Source organism: Camarhynchus parvulus, chromosome 15, assembly GCF_901933205.1.
Source record: "Camarhynchus parvulus chromosome 15, STF_HiC, whole genome shotgun sequence".
Classification (NCBI taxonomy): Eukaryota; Metazoa; Chordata; class Aves; order Passeriformes; family Thraupidae; genus Camarhynchus; species Camarhynchus parvulus.
The window spans coordinates 3,307,261-3,328,645 of record NC_044585.1 but is presented as its reverse complement, the minus strand read 5'-3'; the positions used below and the strand labels follow the sequence as shown (position 1 = coordinate 3,328,645).

General features: G+C 47.3%; 2 protein-coding genes across 4 annotated transcripts in view; one reads left to right on the top strand and one right to left on the bottom strand.

Moving 5' to 3' along the window:
- LIMK2 (LIM domain kinase 2) overlaps positions 1-6,687 on the top strand; it is a 30,733-nt gene extending 24,046 nt beyond the window's left edge. For all 3 annotated transcript variants that reach the window (XM_030958854.1, XM_030958853.1, XM_030958855.1), the window contains 4 exons: positions 665-839; positions 2,181-2,236; positions 4,004-4,161; positions 4,637-6,687. In XM_030958854.1, coding sequence (XP_030814714.1) covers positions 665-839; positions 2,181-2,236; positions 4,004-4,161; positions 4,637-4,793 — 546 coding nt within the window. In that variant the 3' untranslated portion in view covers positions 4,794-6,687. The remainder of the gene's footprint in view (positions 1-664; positions 840-2,180; positions 2,237-4,003; positions 4,162-4,636) is intronic.
- A 729-nt stretch (positions 6,688-7,416) lies between these two features.
- Positions 7,417-14,329, bottom strand: PIK3IP1 (phosphoinositide-3-kinase interacting protein 1). Its single transcript, XM_030958856.1, has 6 exons — positions 13,895-14,329; positions 13,621-13,737; positions 13,425-13,544; positions 11,238-11,432; positions 11,022-11,100; positions 7,417-9,025 (listed from the first exon to the last, which is right to left on the bottom strand). The coding sequence occupies exons 1-6, from the start codon at positions 13,974-13,976 to the stop codon at positions 8,818-8,820; spliced, it is 801 nt and encodes a 266-aa protein (XP_030814716.1). The 5' UTR covers positions 13,977-14,329; the 3' UTR covers positions 7,417-8,817.
- Positions 14,330-21,385: the final 7,056 nt, after the last annotated feature.

The following is a 21,385-nucleotide window of genomic DNA, read 5'->3' as shown; positions in this document are numbered from 1 at the left end:
CAAAGGAGCTTTATTCTCACACAGGATTTTCTAGACTGATCCAGCTTTCACTTTTTCTGTGTTCTCTTACCACCCTTCCTCTGGTAGCAGTTCCTGTAAGAGTCACTTTCTGAGAATTAGTACAGCTCTGTTCTTTATCTCAACTCTGAGGTGTTCTCTGCAGCTGTTTCTGTTCTTTTAACCACTCAATGACTTTTTATTGGCACTCGGGATTGAGACAAGTGTGTAGGTGTGTGCACGTGTGTGTTCTCTCATTTTTTTTAAAGCTGGGTTACGAGATTTTTGTGTAGTTTCATTCCCTCAAGCCTGCCCTTTTTCACTTGGCTTCAGACAACCCAGGATGAAAGTCCAAGTTAATTCCTGATGAGGTAAAAGAGGAAGATCTAAAAGGAAAAGTCCAGGTTTCCTCTGGCAAGTGTAGCCAAATTGATGGGATAAGTGCTAGCAACCACACAGGAAATAAGATCATGAAGGGAGCAAGTGATGATTTGGGGTCATGAACTGGGTATCTTACACTGTCTGGACATCTTGCTATGCTCATGTGGCTGCAGGAAATCTGGGTAGTTGCCTTAGACTATAGTTGGTAGTGAACAGGAATTGCAGCCTCTCTGCCCCTGAAAGGGGCTGAGAGTGATCAGTGTCACGTACTGAATTCCCTGTGCAGGATAAGACAGTGGTGGTGGCTGACTTTGGTCTGTCCCGGCTGATTGTGGAGGAGAGGAAGAAGCCGACCCTGGAGAAGCCGTCGGCCAAGAAACGGACGCTGCGCAAGAGCGACAGGAAAAAGCGCTACACGGTGGTGGGGAACCCCTACTGGATGGCCCCAGAGATGCTCAATGGTAAGAGTCCAGCAGCAAGGAGACAAGGTACAGAGATGGCAGGATTACTGAAAGTTTCTGTGCCCCAGTAGCACCCAAACCTTTTAGAGCCTGTGGTTTTAGACCTGCTGATGTGGAAGCTTTTCTATACACACAGAGGCCATAGCTGCAGTGCCTGCCCTGGTGAGCCTTTGTACCAGCCCAGGGACTGTTTCTGGCTTGACAACAGGATTCTTCAGGAGGGCAACAGAATTAAACTTGCTACAATCCAAATAAAAGACAAAAGAAGCCTGAGATAAAACTGAACCCAAGATCAATGTCTGTTATAGCCTCGTGCTTTGGAACTGCCCCTTGAAACAGGGAATCATTACATTCTGGGATGAGGTTTATGCTCTTGCACAGATGCAGGGAGAGGCTGTGTGCTGCCAGGTTTGCTGAAGCCTCAGGATTCAGGTGGGAGTTGTCCAAGTGCAGGGAAATCTGGGTTTTGGCATGCAGTCCTCAGCTGCATGCATTAAGGTTGAGCTGTGACCCTTAGAAGAAAAACTGCCTCTGCAGGAGTTGAGATGAGGGTGAAATACAGTGGATACAATTTCCTCCTAAAGAGCAGGTCACTGACCAGGTTGGGCACTTTGGCTGGCTGGGATGTCAGCATTCTTCAGCACAGTCTACTGGGGAAGGGAGGACTGGCCTCCTCTCCCCCAGCTCAGTTTTCTCTGTTGCTTTCTTGTGTGCTGTTCTGTTTGCCTTTCTTTAAGGCCTCCAGCCCTAAAGAAGTCTGAGGCTGCTTCTCAGAGTTTGTCTCAGTCCTGGCATTTGTCAAGAGAACAGCAAAAGCATAGTCTGACATCAGCTCTGAAAGCAAGGCTGCTTACCAGCTCCTGGCTCGGGGGGGTGTGTCTGTAAGCAGAGCATGGCTTGCTGGAGCCTGCCAGCTCTCCCAGGATCAAAGTGCTGCCGGTGTGTAATTTATTATCTCTGCAGTCACTGCAGCAGGGACTCGCTGGCTGCTGGGGAAGCTGAGCACTGGCTCCATGCTCTGGAGAGATCCACAAGAACAGCAATCAATGAAAATGGGCAGAAGCTTTCCACAGTTATTCTTAGCATTTGCTCAGATCTGATAGAGTGTTCTGTAATTCCCCAGTACAAGAGAGAAGTAGGGTTAAAATCTGTAATGGCAGCGTAATGCAGTTGGTATATACAGATCTTGGGGTGACTGACCCTGCTCAGGTTTAAGCCTTGCTTTGTCTCCTGTTTTAGGGCTCCCCAGGGAATAGCCTTAGTTAAGCTTGGTACTGGCAGCTCCTGAAATAGCTGGCTGGGTAACTCTTTACAGAGCTGAATGTCTCATGTTTCCTACAGGACAGAGCTACGATGAGATGGTGGACATTTTTTCATTTGGGATTGTTCTCTGTGAGGTAAGACAAGGACATTAAATGGCATCTTTAATGTCCCCATCTCTGTGTACACATGGAGTCACCCAGATCTCTGCATCTGAGTGTGCAGCCTGTGACCTAACAGCACATTATTAGTGAATTAGACTGGGAGAACAAGCCTCTGTTTCCTCAAGGAAGATAACTGTCTTGTAGTTTGCTGGTCCCAGTTTCTTCCTGGCCTGAGAGAAGCTGTAAAAAAGTCATCAAGTTCTGACTGAGCCTGTTACCTGTTTGAAAGTAGATGTATTCCCTAGAACTGTGATGCTTTTTTTCTTTTTCTGTCTCATTAAAAGAACAATCAGCTGCATAATCTCAGCAAATTCAGGGCCTCCACTGGGGATGGCACTTCACTTCAAAGAAGTGGAAACAAAAACCTCTTTGCAGGTCGATTAATGAAGCTTGCACCCTGAAGTCTGTTGGCTCAGTTTATTTCTGAGCCAATGCAGAGTCTGACTGCTATATCAGGCTTTTCTATCTGCAGAACAAAAAGCAGCACTTGAAAGCTGCAAGGTATTTTCAGTTTAAAAGGTGTGTATGACAGTGGAAATACAGATGAAAGGCAGGGTGTTAAGTGTAACACAGCAGTTGCAGGAACACCAGGGGATGCCAGCACAGTTTCATTTTCAGTGTTTGGGTGAAGGAGACAAAGAAAATGTCTGTTCATAAATCTTTGTGGTCTCATCTGGAGCTCTGTTTACACTGGGCCTTCTTCTCAGAGAATGTTGTGGCTGTGAGTTACAGAGTTAGGAACTTGAAAAATCTGTATGTGGGATTAAAACAATTGTTTCATCTAGAAAAAAAGACAATAAAAGGGTAGTAGCATATGAACATTCTCCTTGTCGCCAAAATTATGCTAAAAAAATCCCCTAAAATTAAACACTCAAACAGATAAGGACATAAACCTGCCAAAATACATAATGGGTGTTTCTGTCTAGTTCCAGGATGTAGCTGTCGTGCTGAGTTACTGGCACAGAAAAGCCTGGGTGGTTATAAATAACAGCCCTTCTATGATACCCAGTGAGGCTTTAAACTTAATACTCTGTCCACGTGAAAGTTTGCGTTGACCTTCTGAGTCCAGATCCCCCCACAGCTCTCTGCTGTGGGCTCCTTCCCTCTACACTTGTGCTGGAGGTGGTGAGCACTGGGGCAATGCTGGGGCAGGGCTCCCTGTCCACCCAGCTCTTTACTGGCTCTCCTTTTCCTGCAGCCTCCTGGGTGTCAGTTACGGTTGTTCTTGTCTGTCCCAGCCCTCTGGCTGTGGTGGGGCTTGAATCTGTCACTGGCAGAACAATTCAGAGTTAGAGGTGCTGTTGACTTCCCAGCATTGTTCAGAACAGGCTCTGTACTGAGGGGCTTTGCTGATGGTGTGGTAAGCTGGTTAGAAAGGGGAGGGATGGGATGGGATGGGATGGTGATGCAGGTTGCCTTGATTACCTGCAATTAGGAGGGGCTGCATCATCCCCAGCTGCAAGACACCGTGGAGCTCCCTGAGAGGGGCACATCATGCTGTGTCTTCTGGCAGAGAAACTCTGGGCAGAAGGAGAAGGCATCTGGGACTTCCTCCACAGCTGTGGACACGTCTCCAGGTCTTGAAAATGTTTCCAGTGAAGTTTGTCTGTACATAGTGCCATGAGCTAGTGGCTCCATTGGAAATGAAGTGTTTCTGTTGTTTCATTTCCACCATAATACTTTGAAGGAGCCCCTGCCTGATCTGCTGCAGTACTTAAGTGCTTCTCTCTCTTTCCCCAGATCATAGGCCAGGTTTATGCTGACCCAGACTGTCTCCCACGCACACTGGATTTTGGCCTTAATGTCAAGCTGTTCTGGGAGAAGTTTGTTCCTGCTGATTGTCCTCCAGCCTTTTTCCCTCTGGCTGCTATTTGCTGCAGACTGGAACCAGAGAGCAGGTAGGTTTGGGGTTGAGGACTCTGGAAGCCTGCAGGATGTGTCTGTATCCCATAGTGGAAGGACTGCTCTGCACAGAGGGCAGCTCCAGCCATCTATGGGAATGCTCAAAGGCTCCCACGAGTGAGCAGTTTGGGAGAGAGACTGCTGCATGGTGGAGATGTCTGGAACAATTCCAAGACAGAGTAAAGAAGGAATGATTGTTCAGGATCTCTCAGGTACAAAGATCAGGGGCAGGCTTTGACAGTAAGGTAGACACTTCATTTGGTTCCAAAGAGCCAGACCTCCGTGGTCACTGACTGGCTATAAAAATGGGTAGCCCAGACAAGATGAGGGCTTTGCAGTCTTGGAAGCTGGATGGGGAGGAAATCATGGCCCTGTTCACCATCTGTACATGGTACCTGTAACTAGCTCAGCCTTTCCAGATGCTGTTCTGCTTCCTCTTTCCTACTCATGTTTCCTCACTGCTGCTTCTAGGCCCCCTTTTTCCAAGCTGGAAGATTCCTTTGAAGCTCTCTCTCTGTACCTGGGAGAACTTGCCATCCCCCTTCCATCTGAGCTGGAGGAGCTGGACCACAATGTGAGTGTGCAGTATGGACTGAACCGTGACAAGCTACCTGAAAACACAACCTAGGCTGGTCCTGCTGCCTGCACCACTTCACTGGAGCTGGGCTGAGCAGCAGGGAGGGAGATGCACTTCAGCCACTTCCAGGGCATTAACGGGGCACCACGCTGTGCATCTGCTGCACTGCCTCTCTCTCCCCACCCAGCTTCCCTCCTCTTGGATATCCTGATTCACTGTGGATTCCTGGCACGTTTCAGAAGCAAAAAGGATTGTTTCCTGCCAGCTGCACCTAGGAAAGCCGCTGAACACTATTTTTCTGGCTTGAGAAATATTTCTCTGGCCTTTCCAGGCTTCTTTACTGTGGTGCCTTAGAACTTGGCTGCAAGCTGTGAAGCCACCCTGGCCTGTCTGCCAGGGAGGGAATTGCTATAGGAGACTCTCCTGGGTAAGGACCAACTTCTGGAACAGCTTCTCCCACTGACTGCCCTGCCCAGAAAGCTGGGGAAATTGGACATCCAGCAACATGTCTCACCAGGACAGCACATGTATGTATTTGCATGTGTTTCCCAGAACAACCCACTGAGATTTTGGCCTCTGACATGCATCAGAGGAAGGAGTAAAAAGCCCCAGGAATTGGGCAGCTCTCCTGAAATACCGTGTCTCTGGGGAAGCACATATGAATTGTTGTTTTGGTTTTGTGGGCTTTTATTCCTTCTGTGTCTCTGAATACCTCCAAAAGCCTGCCTAGAAACACTAAGACTGCCTAGAAACACTAAGACTGAGCTCTGCTTGCCCCTCCTGATGGCAGATGAGGCAGGCAGCAAATGAGCCACTGGAGCATTTTCAGGCCCTGCGCCTGCAGTGAGTTTGCCTGCCCAGAACCTTATCCTAGGTGAAAGTATTTGAACCTGAATGTGTAGTTCTGCACTAGGCACTGGGTGTGGACATTCCTGAGTGCTTGAGCTCTTGGCCTGTGGATGTGAGGTGACAGGAATGGCGGCAGAAGGTGCTTGTCAGAAAGCCAAATGTTTGAAGTGGCTCAGACCTTGGGCATGGACAATGGCAAAAGGGGACTTGCCCAAGGTTAATTAAAGGATGGACTTGTCATGAATAGAAAAGTGCTGGAGAACGTCCCATCCTCCCTGGAGTGGCAGCTGGAGAACTAATAATTCAGTTGTCACTACCTCATCCTTTCCTGCAGCTTGTGCAAGTTGCTCCCTTTGAAGGTCCTTCTTGCAGCTGCTGCTGCAGCACCTGAGCTGATTCTCCAAACAGAAATTTTCCTCAGGGTCATTCCCTGCTCTGGGGGGGAAAAAAGGGCTTGGAGTCACTGGGAGGTGGGTAGGACTGTATTTTTTTCCAGTACTTCTCTTCTTCCTCCCTTGGTGGGAGAAGGAAGGAAGGAAGCTACTGCTGCAGTAGCTGACGTGGTTGGCAGAACTGAACAAAAAGCTGAATCAAGTTCTGCTCTAAGTCTCACAAACATCATGGTTTAACTGGATTTTTAGTGTGCTCCTTTTCCCCTCCTCCTCCCTTCAGCATTGAGTGGTGGGGAATGGGTGTCAAGTCTTTGCTATTACTTTGGTTTCCTCCCCTACCCATGAGTTTAAAGTATTATGTAAAATAACATGGGACCAGCCATCACCTGACATCAGGTATGCAAGGGGGGTGTTTTTAGTCTGTGTAGTGGTGTTTTAGAAACACTAGGGACTCCCTGTGCTGAAAGTCAGGCAGGAGCCTCTCTAAACTGGGTCCAGTGGATCCAGGATTGTTAATAGGATTTGCCCTTTCATTCCCCCTCCCAGGCTGGTTTGTGAGGGGACCCCTGAAGGGAGAGTCCTGGGTGATGTGTGGGTGGGGTTTATGAACTGTGATTTGCACAGCTCCACGTTCTAACTAAATTAAAGAGCAGTAACTGTATGCTGATTTTGTGTTCTCTGTGTTCAATAAAACCGGAAGCCGTCACTTTCTCAGGTTTCTATTGTAGTCACAAAATGGCAACACCAAAACCGCCCTGATTAGATACCATCCAGAACACCCTTTTTTGAGTCTGTGGACTCTGCCACATTCACAGAACTGCAGAATCACAGTGCAGTGCTCTGTAGGACTATTTACCTGTAGTGAGGGAAAGGGAACAAGTTCTGTTCAATCCTTGGTTGGTTTCAAGGGTGGACAGGAATCAGCAGATCATGGAGCCTCTCCATTTTCGTTTTCTAATCCAGGGTTTCTTGGAAAAACCTTATTCTGAAATATGTAGTTCAGGGGCCTTTTGTTAAGACAACAACTGAACAAAAATGCTGGCTTTGTTAGTACCTCCTGTAACCTGCTGTGCTCTGTCTCCACTGTACTTCTCAAGGGATGGAGCTGCTGCTGAGCAGCACCAAAGCAGAACTGAGCCAGGTCAGTGCAGGAAGGGGCTGTAAGCAAGAGTCTGTTCCCATGGGCCAGCCTGCTAAGTCACCCACAGCTGCTTTTCAGGAACAGTGTCCCAGCCCAAGAGCAGCTGCTGGAGCAGGGAGACAAGCTTCGTGCCCCTTGTCAGTGCTGGTGCCTGCAGGCACTGCTTGTAGGGATTTACTTCTGGGCCTGGCAAACTCAAGGGGCATCTTCCCTTCTCCTCAATTCAAAGTCTGAAACATGGCAAAGGATGCTGGTCTGGCAGGAGGAATGCACAGATGAGCCACAGTCCACGTAGGTCTACAGAGCATTCTTCTTTAAGCTTTAATGCAAGGTAGCACAGTCTGCCCCTTCTCATAATGAGGTATTTAAAACATTTTACAAAGAAATGGTATTCAAAGGCATTTAAAAATAAAACATTTCCCTTTTCTGAATCAACCATTAACACTAAAACCCCTGCTGCCAAGTGCTGCTCCCTGTTAGGCCCACAGCTCTAAAGCAGATGGCTGGAAAACTTACTTGAATGGCTTGAATCCCCTGAAGCGGGGACAGATGTTTCCCTGAACTGGCCTTGCCTTGGTGCCATTAGGGAGACACTGCAGCAACCATCCCTTCCAAACCCCCTGAAATGCTAATAAAAGTTGTTACAAAACCTCTCTAATAGGACCAGGCTCTGTAAGTAAGTAGTCTTGCTGCACAAGCTGAGTGTGTGACAGAGGCTGGGCCAGGAGCCACACCAGAACTTCAGGATCTTACAAAACAGCTGCCCTGTTCTGCCCTTAGAGCCAGAGCTGCTGCTCTGTGATCAGGGTGACCTCCACAGCTTGGCCACTCTGTCCAGCAGTGGCTCTGTAGGAAGCCTAGGGAGTTCAAAAGAGGATGTTCTCTATCCTCAGTGTTTAACCTGCTGTAAGTAACTGAAGGGCAGTTTGTTTTCTTCACTCCACAACTATCTACCACTCACCCCTGCTTTCCTGATCTGTGTAAGTGAGCAGGAGGCACAGACAGACCCCCCCTGGACACCTACAACTGTGGCTGTGCATGTAGCACCACAGGGGAATGGAGAAGTGGCCTCAGCCCTGGAAGACCTGGATTTGTCAAGAGCTTGAGGAGAGCACTGGGGCTAAACATTCTGCTTCTGGCCAAAGACATCCCTCAAATAGGCTGCTCTTCCTTGGAAAAAAACCTGATCCAGTAGCAGGATTCTGGACAGTGATTCCAGCTGTCAGCCACTAAAGCAAAAAGGCAGGAACTATAATCAGAGTGTAATTATCTAGCTAAATCTGACATGAAGCTCCCCTCAGTCCCTGCAGTACTGTTCTCTCCTGAGGTTCCAGGCTGAAACTTAAGTAACAGTGCACACCATTAAATAGGAAAAGAACATAGAAAGAGGAAGCCACGACCACACTCCAGGCTACAGGATCTGTGGCCAGTTAAGCCTGGCCCATCATCCCCCCCAGCTCCTTGGCACACCGTGGAGACAGGTGGGAAGAAGCAGCAGGGTCCACCACACCAGTCCCCAGCTGGTCATGCACTCAACCAGATGATGAATAGCCAATTGCTCTGTTCCTCTGCATCACCTTCATCCGGCGTTCATCAAAAAGAAAACAAAATAGAAATGAACACACGCACCCCCTGCACTCACAGTGGGAAGCTGGAGGCTTTGCTCAGCCTGTAGCACTCCTGCCTGAGCTGCTCAGGCCCCAGGAGTCCCCGCCTGGCCCATGAGGGGGCCGCTGCCATCCCGGGTGTCCTCCACGGGTGTCTGGCTGGGCTGCACCACGATGGTGTTCTCATCCACCAGCTCGCACGCGGGGTTGCTGAACGCCGACAGGGGCAGCGTGATGCGCTGCATCTCTCGCTCATAAACCTTCTGCTCGTGCTTCTCCTTCAGGTCTTTCCCCCTGCATTACAACAAAAAACAAAATATACACCTGGGGTGAGTGCTGCTGCTTGGAGGGAGAGTCTCAGTAAAGCTGATGGAGTAGAGAAGAAGGGACTCTGCTCTTTAAGATTTAAGTGATTTCAGCTGCATGAAGAGCCAGAAATATTCCCTACTGTAAGCAGAGGACCACAGCTGAGCATCTTTGAAAAACAAGCAGCCAAGTGAAGTCTGTCCCTCCCTCAAACTGGCTTATTCACTGACATTGCTGCTGATAAATGACTGTACAGCCAAGCCCCTCCTTCAAACCACAGAGCTGCCATATGTTTCCTTATCCTTTCCAGTCCCACAGCACTGCCTGCTGCAGGCCCAGGGGAGAAGTGAGACAGTGCAGAGGCCACTGCTGTGGAAAAGAGCTTCTGTAACCTGCTTCATCTGGAACAAATACTGGAGGTGGTGACAGCTTCTGCCTTTTGTTGCAGCAAATTAAGCTGTCCAGAAAGTATTAAAGCTGACTTCAGAGCTGGCCCTGCCTTCTGCCACTGCAGCTATAACAGCTTAATGCCACAACCAGCTCCTCAAACCTACCTCAGTCTCAAGCCTGTTGCTAAGTGAAGGAACACCTCTGTAATTTGTGCTGTGGAAGAACTGCCTTGCTTTAAAAATGGATTTGGCATTAATAGCATGTTGTCTCCAGAAGAGCTATGTATACCAAAAACTACTAAACCCATTAAAGATTTCTCACCACACCTACTACCCAAACCTGCCAGCTTGCACATGCAATTCTGAGATCAAGGCAAGGAAGGAGACAGTAAACCTGCAGAACAACCCTGCTGTGAGCTCTCTGTGACTGGAGAAGCAAAGCTGCCATTGGACAAAGCCCAGCACTGGTCTATTGCTTCCTCCCACCGAGGACAGGAGAGAGGTGGGACAGGCACCACGTGCTCCTCCTGAGGCTCGTGATCTCAGGCAGGCAGAGCTGCTGGGGTTTCCTGTTGGCATTCTGGCTGCTTTTCAAAGCTGCCTACAAACGTGCAGCAGTGGCTGCCGTTCCTGCCAGCACACAAGACAGCATTCTCTCAAGTGACACCTCAAATCAGATTCCTCGACAAGCAGCGCTCTGTGTTTTGCCCCTTATGTAACATTCCTCCCTCTGCTTTTTTTCTGTCAGCATTTATTATAAACACTTATATAAGGACTTGTCCCAGCTTGGGAAAGGGCTCCTTCTGCTTGGTTGTGTCAGACTGTTGTCAAACAGCCAAAACATAGAACAAACCCTCCCAGAGGAGGGAGCCTGGGCCTTTGCTTGCTGCAGTGACAATCACTGCCATTTGTTAATTCTGCCCTCTCTCTTACAACTAAGCAGCTTGCTACTGCCACTACCCTCAAACATTGCTGAGGTACAGAAACATTTCTGTCCCACACAGTGAAGTGACTGAAAAAAAAGTAACTGAAATCACAATCAAAACTGACCTTAAAGTATACAGGAACTTTGCTAAAATGAACTTGGACCAAAACAAAAAAGTGCTACCTCATAGTCAGCTTCATAGGACACAATGCATGAGTAGCAAAAAAAAAAATTGCCCATTGTTTTTCTTCTAAAGATAGACCACAGAATCAGGGGAACAGGTGGCCTGCTAGAAGAATTGTTCTTTTTCTGAGCAAAAGAAACTTCCTGTGAGGGTGCCTGGGATCTTTCCAGTTCTGACAAAACCCTGCTCCCAAGTACATCTGAAAAAGCCACATCAAGGTGCACATGCACACACAAAACCGCAAATATTAAAAGAGTGCAATTTGAAACTTGAAGTGAGATAGAACATCACAATAATGGGGGAATGGAGAAGAACAGCGTTAACTCTTCAGTAGTTCTTTCCTTAGTGTGACAATCAAACTTGCTTAATGTGCCATAATCAAACCTACACTTCTGTCCCATTTCCTTGGGATCTGGTTGGGTGCCCAGGTGCTCAGACATTCCTGCTCTATCTACACCAGCTTTTGAACAAAGAACAGCTACTCACCTCTTATAGATGTATCCCAGGACAATGCCAGCCCCAATGGCAATAATTATCACCATCATGATCAACCCCAGCACATAACCTGTGAAAAGAGAAAAAAAAAAGACCCTAAATTAAGAGGTGGCAGATCCAGCTATAATGCTGCTTTCAGAGCCTCAAAACAGGTCTGCCCTGCCACAATTACAGGAATGGATCCATCACATGATCCTGGGTTTGTACCTAGGGTCCCTAAGTCCTTCTTTTCTCTGGAGTTCATCTGTACTCTCTGACTGATCCCAATGACGGGCTGCACCGCGGCTGCCTCGCTCCGGGAGGGCAAAGTGTCAGCTGGTTCAAACACCTGCTCATCCTCCTGGGAAGCACCAACTTCTGCTGTAGGGACTGGGGCTGTGCTGGCTGTGCTAGCTGCAGCATCTGTTGAGAGGAGAAAAAAAAAATATATATATTTACAACATACCAAGCACTTATGAGTACTTCAAAACAACATGTGTCTTGAAAGTGGGACAGCTCTAGACTGGTATCACTGAACTGCCTTCAAAGCACACTGAAAAACACTGGAAAACACTAAAAAACACTTGTTCCCCCTTAAGTTGTTGCCAGAAATCCTACCAAAGTAGACAAGAAATCTATTCTTCCCCCCACTTTCCTTTGACATGAACCTATTTAACTAAGAGTCCAAGGCACCGCCACAGATGAAAGAAGTCAAACAGCAGACTGAGACCCAGGTTCAGGGCATGAGTCCAGAGGATGCACAATGACTTCATTTAGTGTATAGATCGATATACAGGCTGCAGCTTCAATCATGCTGAACAAGATTATGAGAATCTCCATTCCAAATCTCCCAGGAGCCTCTTTATCCCTCTTCTGCCTCAATCTTCCTGACACAGGAAAGTCTGACAGGAGACTCCAGCTGGTGTGAAAACAACCTGGGGATATTCTTCCCTGGTCCCTCCTTGCAGTGGTGTACCAAACTGATAGTCTGGGACACCACTGGACAGGCTAAGTCAGAGCAGGCAGCACAGCCACTGACTAAGGACAATTCCTTCCTCTGTCAAGGCCCAGAAATGGCACCCAAGGATACAGGTTCCTTCCCAGCCCTGGTTTTTATCTATGCTCTTTTTCATCAACAGCATTGAAAGATTTTCAAGGTAACTCCTTCTTTCATGACATAGTTTAAATGGAAGTTGTAGCACTGTAAAAGCTGTGACAGTGTAAAGTAGGTATCTACTACCTTTTCTACAGAAACCCCCCTCCTTTTTGGAAATGCTGTTCACAGTATGCATCCACACCTGAAAACTCACTCCGCCTGCATCTCCCCCCACAGCAGGCAATAACTCCATGTGGATTTTCTATCTGCAGCCATTTTGAGTCCTCAGTGCAATGTGAAATGGAAGTACAGAAGGGAGTCAGAGACAGGAAATCAGGGGTCCTGCACAGTAACTTCAAGTAGGGTCAGCCAGGGCAACTGAACTAAAGTGAACTGTTGAACCAGGAAATGGTGCCCGCTCTGAGACGCAAAAATATGGAACCTATTAAACATGCAAATGGCTGAAAGGTCAGGTAACTCTTCTGATCCTAAAGTTGCAAGAGTGTTTTGAGGAAGGATCTTGGCAGCAGAACATTTTTTTGCTTCATCTTTAGGGAAAAGCAGGCAAAAAAAGAGCAAAGTGAAAAAAAGGGGAGGGTGTATTTGCGTGGGAAAAGTATTTACATGCAAGGATAGCAGTCTCAAGGGACAGTGGTGCGAGTAAATCTTGCAGGGCTCAGAAAGTAGTAAACAGTTCAAAAAACCCCCAGTGGTTACTCTGATGTCAGTCAACACTGACACTTCCTCTCCCCAAAACAGGCTTCAGCTACAGTTCTTTTGGCAAACTGTTTCTCACTGTTACTATCCAGAAGGAATCCAGTGTTTCCATTTCTTACTGTCCTCCCTTCTAGTTCTCATTTTTTCCACATTCTTGCCGTGCACCCGGTACTCCAATTCCCACTGGCAATTCTTTAACAGCAGGAAGCTTCTTTAGTCAGCCATAACATGCCCCACAGCAACAGTCCACCCACACCTCAGCAGCTCCTGGATGTCCAGACCTCAGCCTTTTGCAACACAGCTGGAGAGTGCTATAGTGATAAGCGAATTACAGGGGAGTGGGGGCTTTTCACAGGCCTTTTCTGGCACTAATGGCAAAGCTGGAGGGGCGGAGCACGGCATAGCTGGGAGGCAGATGTGCACGCACAGGGGGGGCTGGAGGGGAGCGCTGGGTACGCGGTGTTTCCGAGGGAGGCGCTGGCGTAGCCCGGGGTTGTTTGTGCGCCGAGGGGACCCCACCCTGGTGACAAACCCAGCCCCGGCGGTAGGGGGCAGGCCAGGGAGGGCAGAAAGAGACGGGGACCGGCGGCGGCCACTGTTACCTGAGCACTGGGCGATGTCGCAGGATCGCCGCTCGGGGATCCCGGTAGAGCCTTGGATGTAGCACCAGGGCGCGGCGTCGCCGTCCGGGTTCCTGCAGCTGTTGTGGTCCTCATCGAGCGCTAGGGAGCAGCGGGCCGTCAGCGCGGCCGCGGCACCCTCCGCTCCCCCGAGAGCCCCCCCCGGCCCCGGACCCACCTGCCGGGAGCGCGGCGCCGGGGCCGTTCCGCACCATCCGCCAGTTGAGGCACGTGGCGCCGCCGGAGGCCACTCGCCGGCTGCCGCGGTAGGACTCGCCGTTACCGCGGACGCATTCTGCGGAGAGACGAGCCGAGCCTTGCGGGCGGCCCGGGCAGCCCCCGCCGCTCCGGGCAGCTCCTCAGCACGGCCCCCGCCTTCCCCACGGGGGTGTTCCCCCTCGCCAGAGCGGCCTTTGTCCCCCACAAAGCCGGGCCGGCACTCACTCACTCACCCTCGGCGCCGCGGGCGGACCCCAGCAGCAGCAGCAGCAGCGAGCCCAGCAGCAGCGCCCACTGCAGACCCCCGTGCAGCATCCTCGGCGCGGAGGGCGAGGAGCCGCCGCCTGCCCGGCCGCGCAGCTCGGCTCCGCTCGGCGAGACCTGCCCCGGCGCTCCCCTCCCGGTAAACAAGCGCCGGGCTGCGCTTCCCCCCCCGCCCCGCAGCCGCCGCCGGGTCCTAACGCTGCCGCTGCCCCTGCCGCCGCCCGCCCCCAGCAGGGGAAGGGGCGGCTGCCGCGGGGCAGGGCTCGGGGCAGGGCTCGGGGCAGCGGGAAGCTGCTGCCGCAGAGGCTCCTTCGCCCCGGGAACGAGCACGGAGATGGGTGCGCGGTGCCGTGGGGCTGTTTGGCTCGAGGGGAACTCCGCGTCTCTGGGCTTGTCTCCTACAGTCGCAGGAAAAGTCTTAGACCAGAAGAGGAGACTTTCCACACGGAACTACGCTTGAACAACTGCCTGTGGCAGGAAAAGTGTTTATCTTCGGAGACCCAAAACTGTTTTCTCCCCTAGAGAATTATCATGAAGGACTAAATCCTGCTGCCCTTATTCTCCCTTTGGAGTAAAAGATACATTGTAAGGACTACACACTGCCACGGAGGCTGTGCAACTCCACCTTAAAGGGGTTTTTACATTCTCGCCTCTGCCAATCCATTACTTTTCATTGACTCCATGGGCTTACTCTAAGAGCTGTGCCTGCTCATAGGAAAAACCAAGGTAAACAGCATGAAGATGGTTTAGAGTCGTTCTCCTGCAGGCATCCAGCCACTGTGATAAAGCCTCTCTGCAGACATTTCACACGGCTCACAATAGATACTTCTGTTTCTGAACATGCCAAGGGATTCAGACAGTGCAGCCCAAGTGCCTGTACACAGCATCTGGAGTCCTCAGCACTGTTTCTATTTTACACCAGTGAAAAACAAGCCACTGAATAGCTGGTCCTGTTCAACAATGAGCTTGCAGAGGCAGCCTGGGCCAACTGGTGGGTTTGTAGCCAAGGCACAGGCCTGCAGCACAAGGTGCTATTTCTGGCTTTCCCACAGAGTTCTTCCTGACCTTGGCCAACCTGCCTGCCTCACTTCTTTGCACTTTCCCTTCCTTTTTGTTACATGAGGTACAATCAAACCTTCCTTAGAACAGGACGGGGAAGTTCCCTTCTTTTAAAGTTCTTTGAAATCACATGGAAACCACTGAACACATAAGAAGTATTTCTATGCCAGGAAGCTGCTCCAGTGTTGGATAAATCACTTTGCAAGGCAGTGCTGGCTGCAGTGGTCTTTCCCTTCCACTCCCAGATGTTTCCATCCTGGCAGTGCTCTCTGCCAGGCTGCTACAGCTTATTGTGTAACAAACCTACTCAAGGTTCTGATCCAGCCCAACTTTTGCCCTTTTTTCACCAGGTCATGAACGTTTTAAGCCCTTTACAGCCAGGTCACCTGCTGCATCCAGTCCACAATGGAGCACAAAAACAGAGATGTACCAGCATGGTAGATGGATAACGAGGAAACAGGTCAATTAAGCAGCACTACCACCAAGTATGAAACCACAGGTCTTAGCACACATTGTGTGACTCAAGCTTTAACAACATGGTTTACCACTACAGAAAATTTAGTTTAGTAATGTCAGATTTTAAAAAATATGAGTGCAAAAAAATCAAAACAGGAAACCAAAAACCAACTGTATGTGCCAGTCCTGACTAACATCACCAGCTAAGATGCAGCCTTTGTGCAGTTATGCTCATTTTCTGCACAGACACCCTGCTACTGCATTCCTGATGTTCTCCAGTTACTCTCTGTAAAGGCAAGGCTAACTGGAGTCAGCAAGAATTTTTAATAAGGGCTATTCAATCAAGCTGCCTGTTTGTAATAGCTTTTCATCAGATTTTATGAGACAAATTCCATTCAGCAGAAACTGCAGGGCCACACATGCATCCAGAGGCACTGCCTGTCCAAAACTTTGCAGATGGACTGCCAACCCGCACAATTAATGTCTTTTTGCTCATTTCATGAGACTAACTAATGCCTCCATGCCACCTAGCACAGAAAGCACCTCCCTCTGTACATACTGATCCAAGAACTGCAGTAATCTCTGTGGAAACAAATCTCAGACCTTCCTAGCTCTCTCTCCTACTATGTAACAAGATAAATTTGCACTTCTTCTTACACCCAGCCAAGTTCCAGCAAACAATTTGAGTTTCTAGTCCACAGAAGGACAATGGGGAATCTGGAAGAAATGCAAAAATCTTCACATTAATGGTAAAGATCAAAGTCTTTTCCACAACTGACTTCTAAGCATAATTTCTTCTTTCATCTCTAGCTTTCTCCAGGATGAGGGAAGATCTATGCCTGGCAGTTTCACAGAGTTAAGTTTAATAGGATGCCAGGTGGCAGCTGTCAGAGGCAGACTCAATTGCTCTTTCCACTGCTTAGGAATGGTTTGCTCTTCTTGCTACACTTTTAGAGATTAAACATGACATTATTTCCTAGGACTTGATTTTAAACTACGCAAACTATAAGTAATTTAATAGCTTTGCAGCTACTTCCTCACATAGTTTACACTTAGCTGTCTGTTGGCGTATACACATATATGTATCACAACACATCCCCACATTTTACAGGAGAAAATACACAATATTTTTAGGAATGAGGGCCATTAAACATCTTCCCTAAACTCAGTGTGAACTGAGCTCACAATTTCAGCTCTGAGCTAGTACCTTTCTTTATACAGGTTCCAGAATGAACAATGTCTGCTTTCTCTCTCTCCTGTCTGTCAGCTGCTCTTTCTTGTTTATTTGTTCTACATTTTCACCTGTGGAAAAATTCAAAGTGTTTTGAGATTAAAAAAAAAAACAAACAAACAAACAAACAAACAAAAAAAGGAATCTAACAGCACGGCACTCTGTGCCAAGGGAGGCAGCCCCAGATCTATAGCTCTGGAATGACTCTGCAAGGAGCCATCAAACCCACCCTCCTTCTCTGGCCACAGCCAAGTGTGTTCTGATCTTGCCAGGCAGAAGTTCATCTAACCTCCTGGGCAAGAACTAACATGCTTTATTAATCTTACTAAATAAGACACTGAGGGGAGTAAACAAAATGAGTTTTCTAATCTGAGTAATCTTTCCTAGCCAAATTAACATGGATTGCTTAAAATGGAAAAAGTTGACCATTGCCCTCCTTGTGACAGGACATACGTCATGTTCCCATAACCTCCCCTTTCTTCTTCCTAGGTAATCAAAATAATTGCTCCAGTTTTCCCCAAAACTCCTTTTTCTCAATTTTCTGCTTCTTTCATAAATGGAAATGTTTGAGAATAACAATAGTACAATTCTGAGACTTCACCATGAACAGAATATTAGAGCAGTTTGTGCATAAGCTTAAAAAGCTGCAAGCATCAAATGTTACTAAATACTATTAAGTACTTGAGCACTTGCAACTCCAACAAGAGCAGGGGTTTTATTTCTTTGCTACCTCTCTCTTGATCATGAAAACAACTCTGGGTCTCACTTGTAAAAAGCCTTCTGTAAGCAATTGGAAACAAATGTGTTTAATTTCTAACGTAGATATAATTTGAATGTAATAAAAGAACATCAGGGCTGTAACAAAAGGATCTGATATTGACTTTATGAAAGTGACCCGAATATAACCAAAAATCAAGGCAGAGGCAGTGACTACAAAGCAGTCGCTGTGGAGCGACAGGAGTGCCTGCTGGCACTGTTGCACCGCGCTGCTGACATGCTCAGGGAGAGGCTTTCTCCTCCCCCTTCAGTCTGACAGCGTGAGCTATTGCAAAGTAAATGCCAGCCCCAGCCTCCAAGGACTAACAAGGAAGTCTGCAGAAGCAAAACAACCATATGCGATATTTGAACTGGTTCAGACTGGTTCATAGTTTGCTCCACTAACTCCGAGTGCTTTCTCAGATGAGTTTTCTGTGTGGGCTGTAATAAAAGGCCAGAGACCTCGGGAGGGCAGTCTGGGTCCTATTGTTTACTGGGGAGAAGCATTAAGAGATTATCTCTAAATACTCTCGGCAATCGGTGACTTAAGAAATTTCACACACCGAGTCCTTTTAACAGCATCTTTTTTTTTTTTTTTTGTCCTTTTTGGATAAGAACTGCCCAGTGCCTTTCCAGTTTTCTCAGTTTTGAAGGGCCCAAGTGCTGACAGACATCTGTGTTCACACTGCCCCACTGCAGCAGTGGCAAAGGTCCCCATGGATCATCCCTCAGCTCCTTCCCTGGCTGCAGCATTCCAACCTCGGTATCTGATCACAGATTGCTTTACCTGCTATCCAACCACTGGGTGTGTCTCAATGCAGGATACCACCAAACCACAGCAATCTTGTTAGGAATTGGGTACAGCTGTCTAAAGATGTTTCAGTCTCCAGCTGCACTGGTTTTTCTTGGGTTGTTTGTTTGATTGGTTTTTTGCTACAGATGCAGGCTGCTACTGACAAAAGCCAGAGCACACATTTCTAAGGGTGGAGGAAGGGAAGCTATTTTGAAAGATACTGTGATCTATTCAGAGAACACGTAAGTCTGAGCCAAGAGCAGAAGCTTTACTCTCAATTTTTTAATGATCTTTGCCTGACCTTAGGCAAGCTTCTGCCTTGGTTTCCCATATTAGTATTACTATGTCACAGAGGCAGAAATGATTTTATGTTTGCAAAGTACTTTGGAAGCTTCAGATATCCAACACCTACCTTATGAAATGGTTCTGTAGGGGAAGGAATCCTGGAGACAGATATGCAGATGTTCTCAAGTTCTACATGCGTAGTGCTGACTTAGATGAAAGTACAAATAAGCATTAATTCAGGACTTCATTAAAATAGGAGAATGTGTTGTTTGGTTGTTTTTTAAGGTATAAATGTACTTTTGTAACTTTCTTACATCTCAAACCACAGTTGTGCCCAGCAGCACCTGGCAAAGCTGAGCAGTCTGATAACCCAATTTGTTCTTTTTAGAAATGCCTACCTAAAAATAATTGTTTATTATTTGCACATGAGAAATGTAGCATCAAAACATCTGGAGATTTAAGTCAAAAGGAATAAAGATTTCTGTTCTGATATCTGTTCAAATTAACCTCCAGTGAATTGGATGGGATTATCAAATATCCTACCAATCTTTCACTCACTATGGAAGCCAATTTCACAGTGAAAGCCCAAAACTCTGCTGTTTAAACCTCAATAATAATGGAATATTACCACAGTAATAGTTAGATTTCATTGTGAAAAACATGAGGTTAAAGTTGCACTTAAATATGCAAAACTCCTACTCTAAATAGCACTACCACTCATGTGACCTCTATCCCAAGCCATCAGAAAGGCTGTAAGGTTATAAACTTGAACACATAAAAAAGCCAAACAGGTATTTTCTTCTCTCTCTAGGGCTTTGGGACTAGGACTGGAGTCATCAGCATAAGAGCAGAGCAGCGACTCATTTTGTAATGGGTCTGTAATTCAGTGTGAGCAGAGACCAAACCTTGCAGTGGAGCTACTGCTGTTTCCTCATAAAGTGGTGGATTCAGGGACATTTACAATGCAGAGCTCACAGCTCTGGATTTTATTTCTCAGCTGACCTGAAAGCAGATAAAACCACAGGTACTGCAAAAGACTCCACAGGTGTTTGTCTGAAGGCTATGGGAGGAGTTGTTTATTTTGGGAAGTTGCCCTTTCTTTCCTGTTGAAGAAAGGCAAATCTGTGTTTTCTCTGGGTCACACACATGCCATAAGCATGCAGAGATAGCCTTTTTCATGACTGACAAAGGCACGTGGACTTTTTTACATCTATTTACAAAAGCAAAGACACTGCTCCTTTAAGTATGTTTACAGAACAGGCAAACCTCTGTTGTTATTTTGGTCTTGAGTTTGCCATTCTTTTAGAAAGTTAAGGCCCCAGCTGGTAACACCATGAGGAGGTAAAAAGCCAGGAATAAACAAAGGTTTAATAAAGTTTCACTTAACACTTCCACTTATTTCTTTAGTACATAAGGGTGTGGAGTTAAAACACTCTGCATTTGACCAACACTTCAGCACCTCAGGTAGGCAGGCCAGAAGCAAAACTCTATTTATATGACCTCAGTTTTATTTCACTGCCATTCAGTGAGGATACCACCAAATTTCACAGATATTTGTTACTCCATCCACTTATGCTGAAATGAGAAATCTCACCACACGGTGCCAGAGAAAGGATTTCCTAGTCAAAATAAGGCAATGCTGATACACAGTTTTGCAACCTGCCCACCACACTATGAATTCTCACACAGAGCTGTGGAAATGTGCAAAGGCAGAACTGTCTCTGAAGAGGGGAAGATTTTGAGATATGAGAGGTCCAGGCCATCTCTGTGCACTCATGGACTCTACTCTCCATCTCCAGGAAATGAATGCATGCAGCCTGCAGAGTTTAATTCTCTTTTGGTTTATTACTATTTAAAAATCAGGTTTTGTATCCCCTTCTACAGAGGCTTCACCTTCCAACAGAACATACAAAAAGTACACACAATAGAAAAAAAAAAGATAGGTAGGTAAGTTGCTTTATACAAACAGGTCCCTAAGAACCCAAAAAGGCTAAAACAGGCTCGGTTTCAATAGAAGCAGGCCCATAAATAGGCAAGAGACTTCATTCAAGTAGGGAAAGAGTCATCCATCCTCACCTAAGATCCTTTCTTGCTCCACTGAAGACAATGGGAGGATTCCCAGCAACTTCAGTAGAAGCAGGATTGGGATTCATCAGAGCCAATGGCAAACTTTTCTGCTCCTTCCCTTCCAAGGCACTGTCTCTTCCATATGGCGTGCAGCCAGGGAAAAATACCAGTTTTCCTGGCTCATCCCACACTCATGTTTCAGTTGTTCACTCTACAAGACATCTAAGAACAGCCTTTTCTTTTCTCTCTTGCTCTGGTATTTGCACTAATTGCAGCAAACTTTCAGATTACAACAGTACCGAAGAAAAATTCTGAGCCCAAGAGCAAGGCTTGGTTGATTCCTTAAGAGCCAGCAGTCAGTCTGACAACTTTGCAGAGGGCATGTAAAATTTGCCTGGAGAAGGCACCAGTTTGTAGATACAGCAGCCAAAAAAGGTATTAGCAAGCATGAGATTGATTTATTATAAAATCACTTACCCAAGGTCACTATGTGACTGCAAGATGCTCAAGAGCATTTATGGCTGCCAGTGGCTGCATGAAGTGACTCCATGGTCCACATGGAACACAGGGGCTGGGAGGGAGTCACTGGAACATCACTGAGACTCCAGTTACCTCCCTCTTTCAGCATATCTCAGCTCAGAGCACTTCCAGGTCTCCAAAATTGCAGTACAAGTATGGAGGCCACCCAGGAAAAGCTTCGTTCACATAAACCCTGAGAGCAGATCAATAGTGCCAGGCAGTCTTTAAATAAATTTAAATATCACACCTTTCAGGAAAAATGTGGCCAAATGTTTGTTTAACTTTGCATTACAT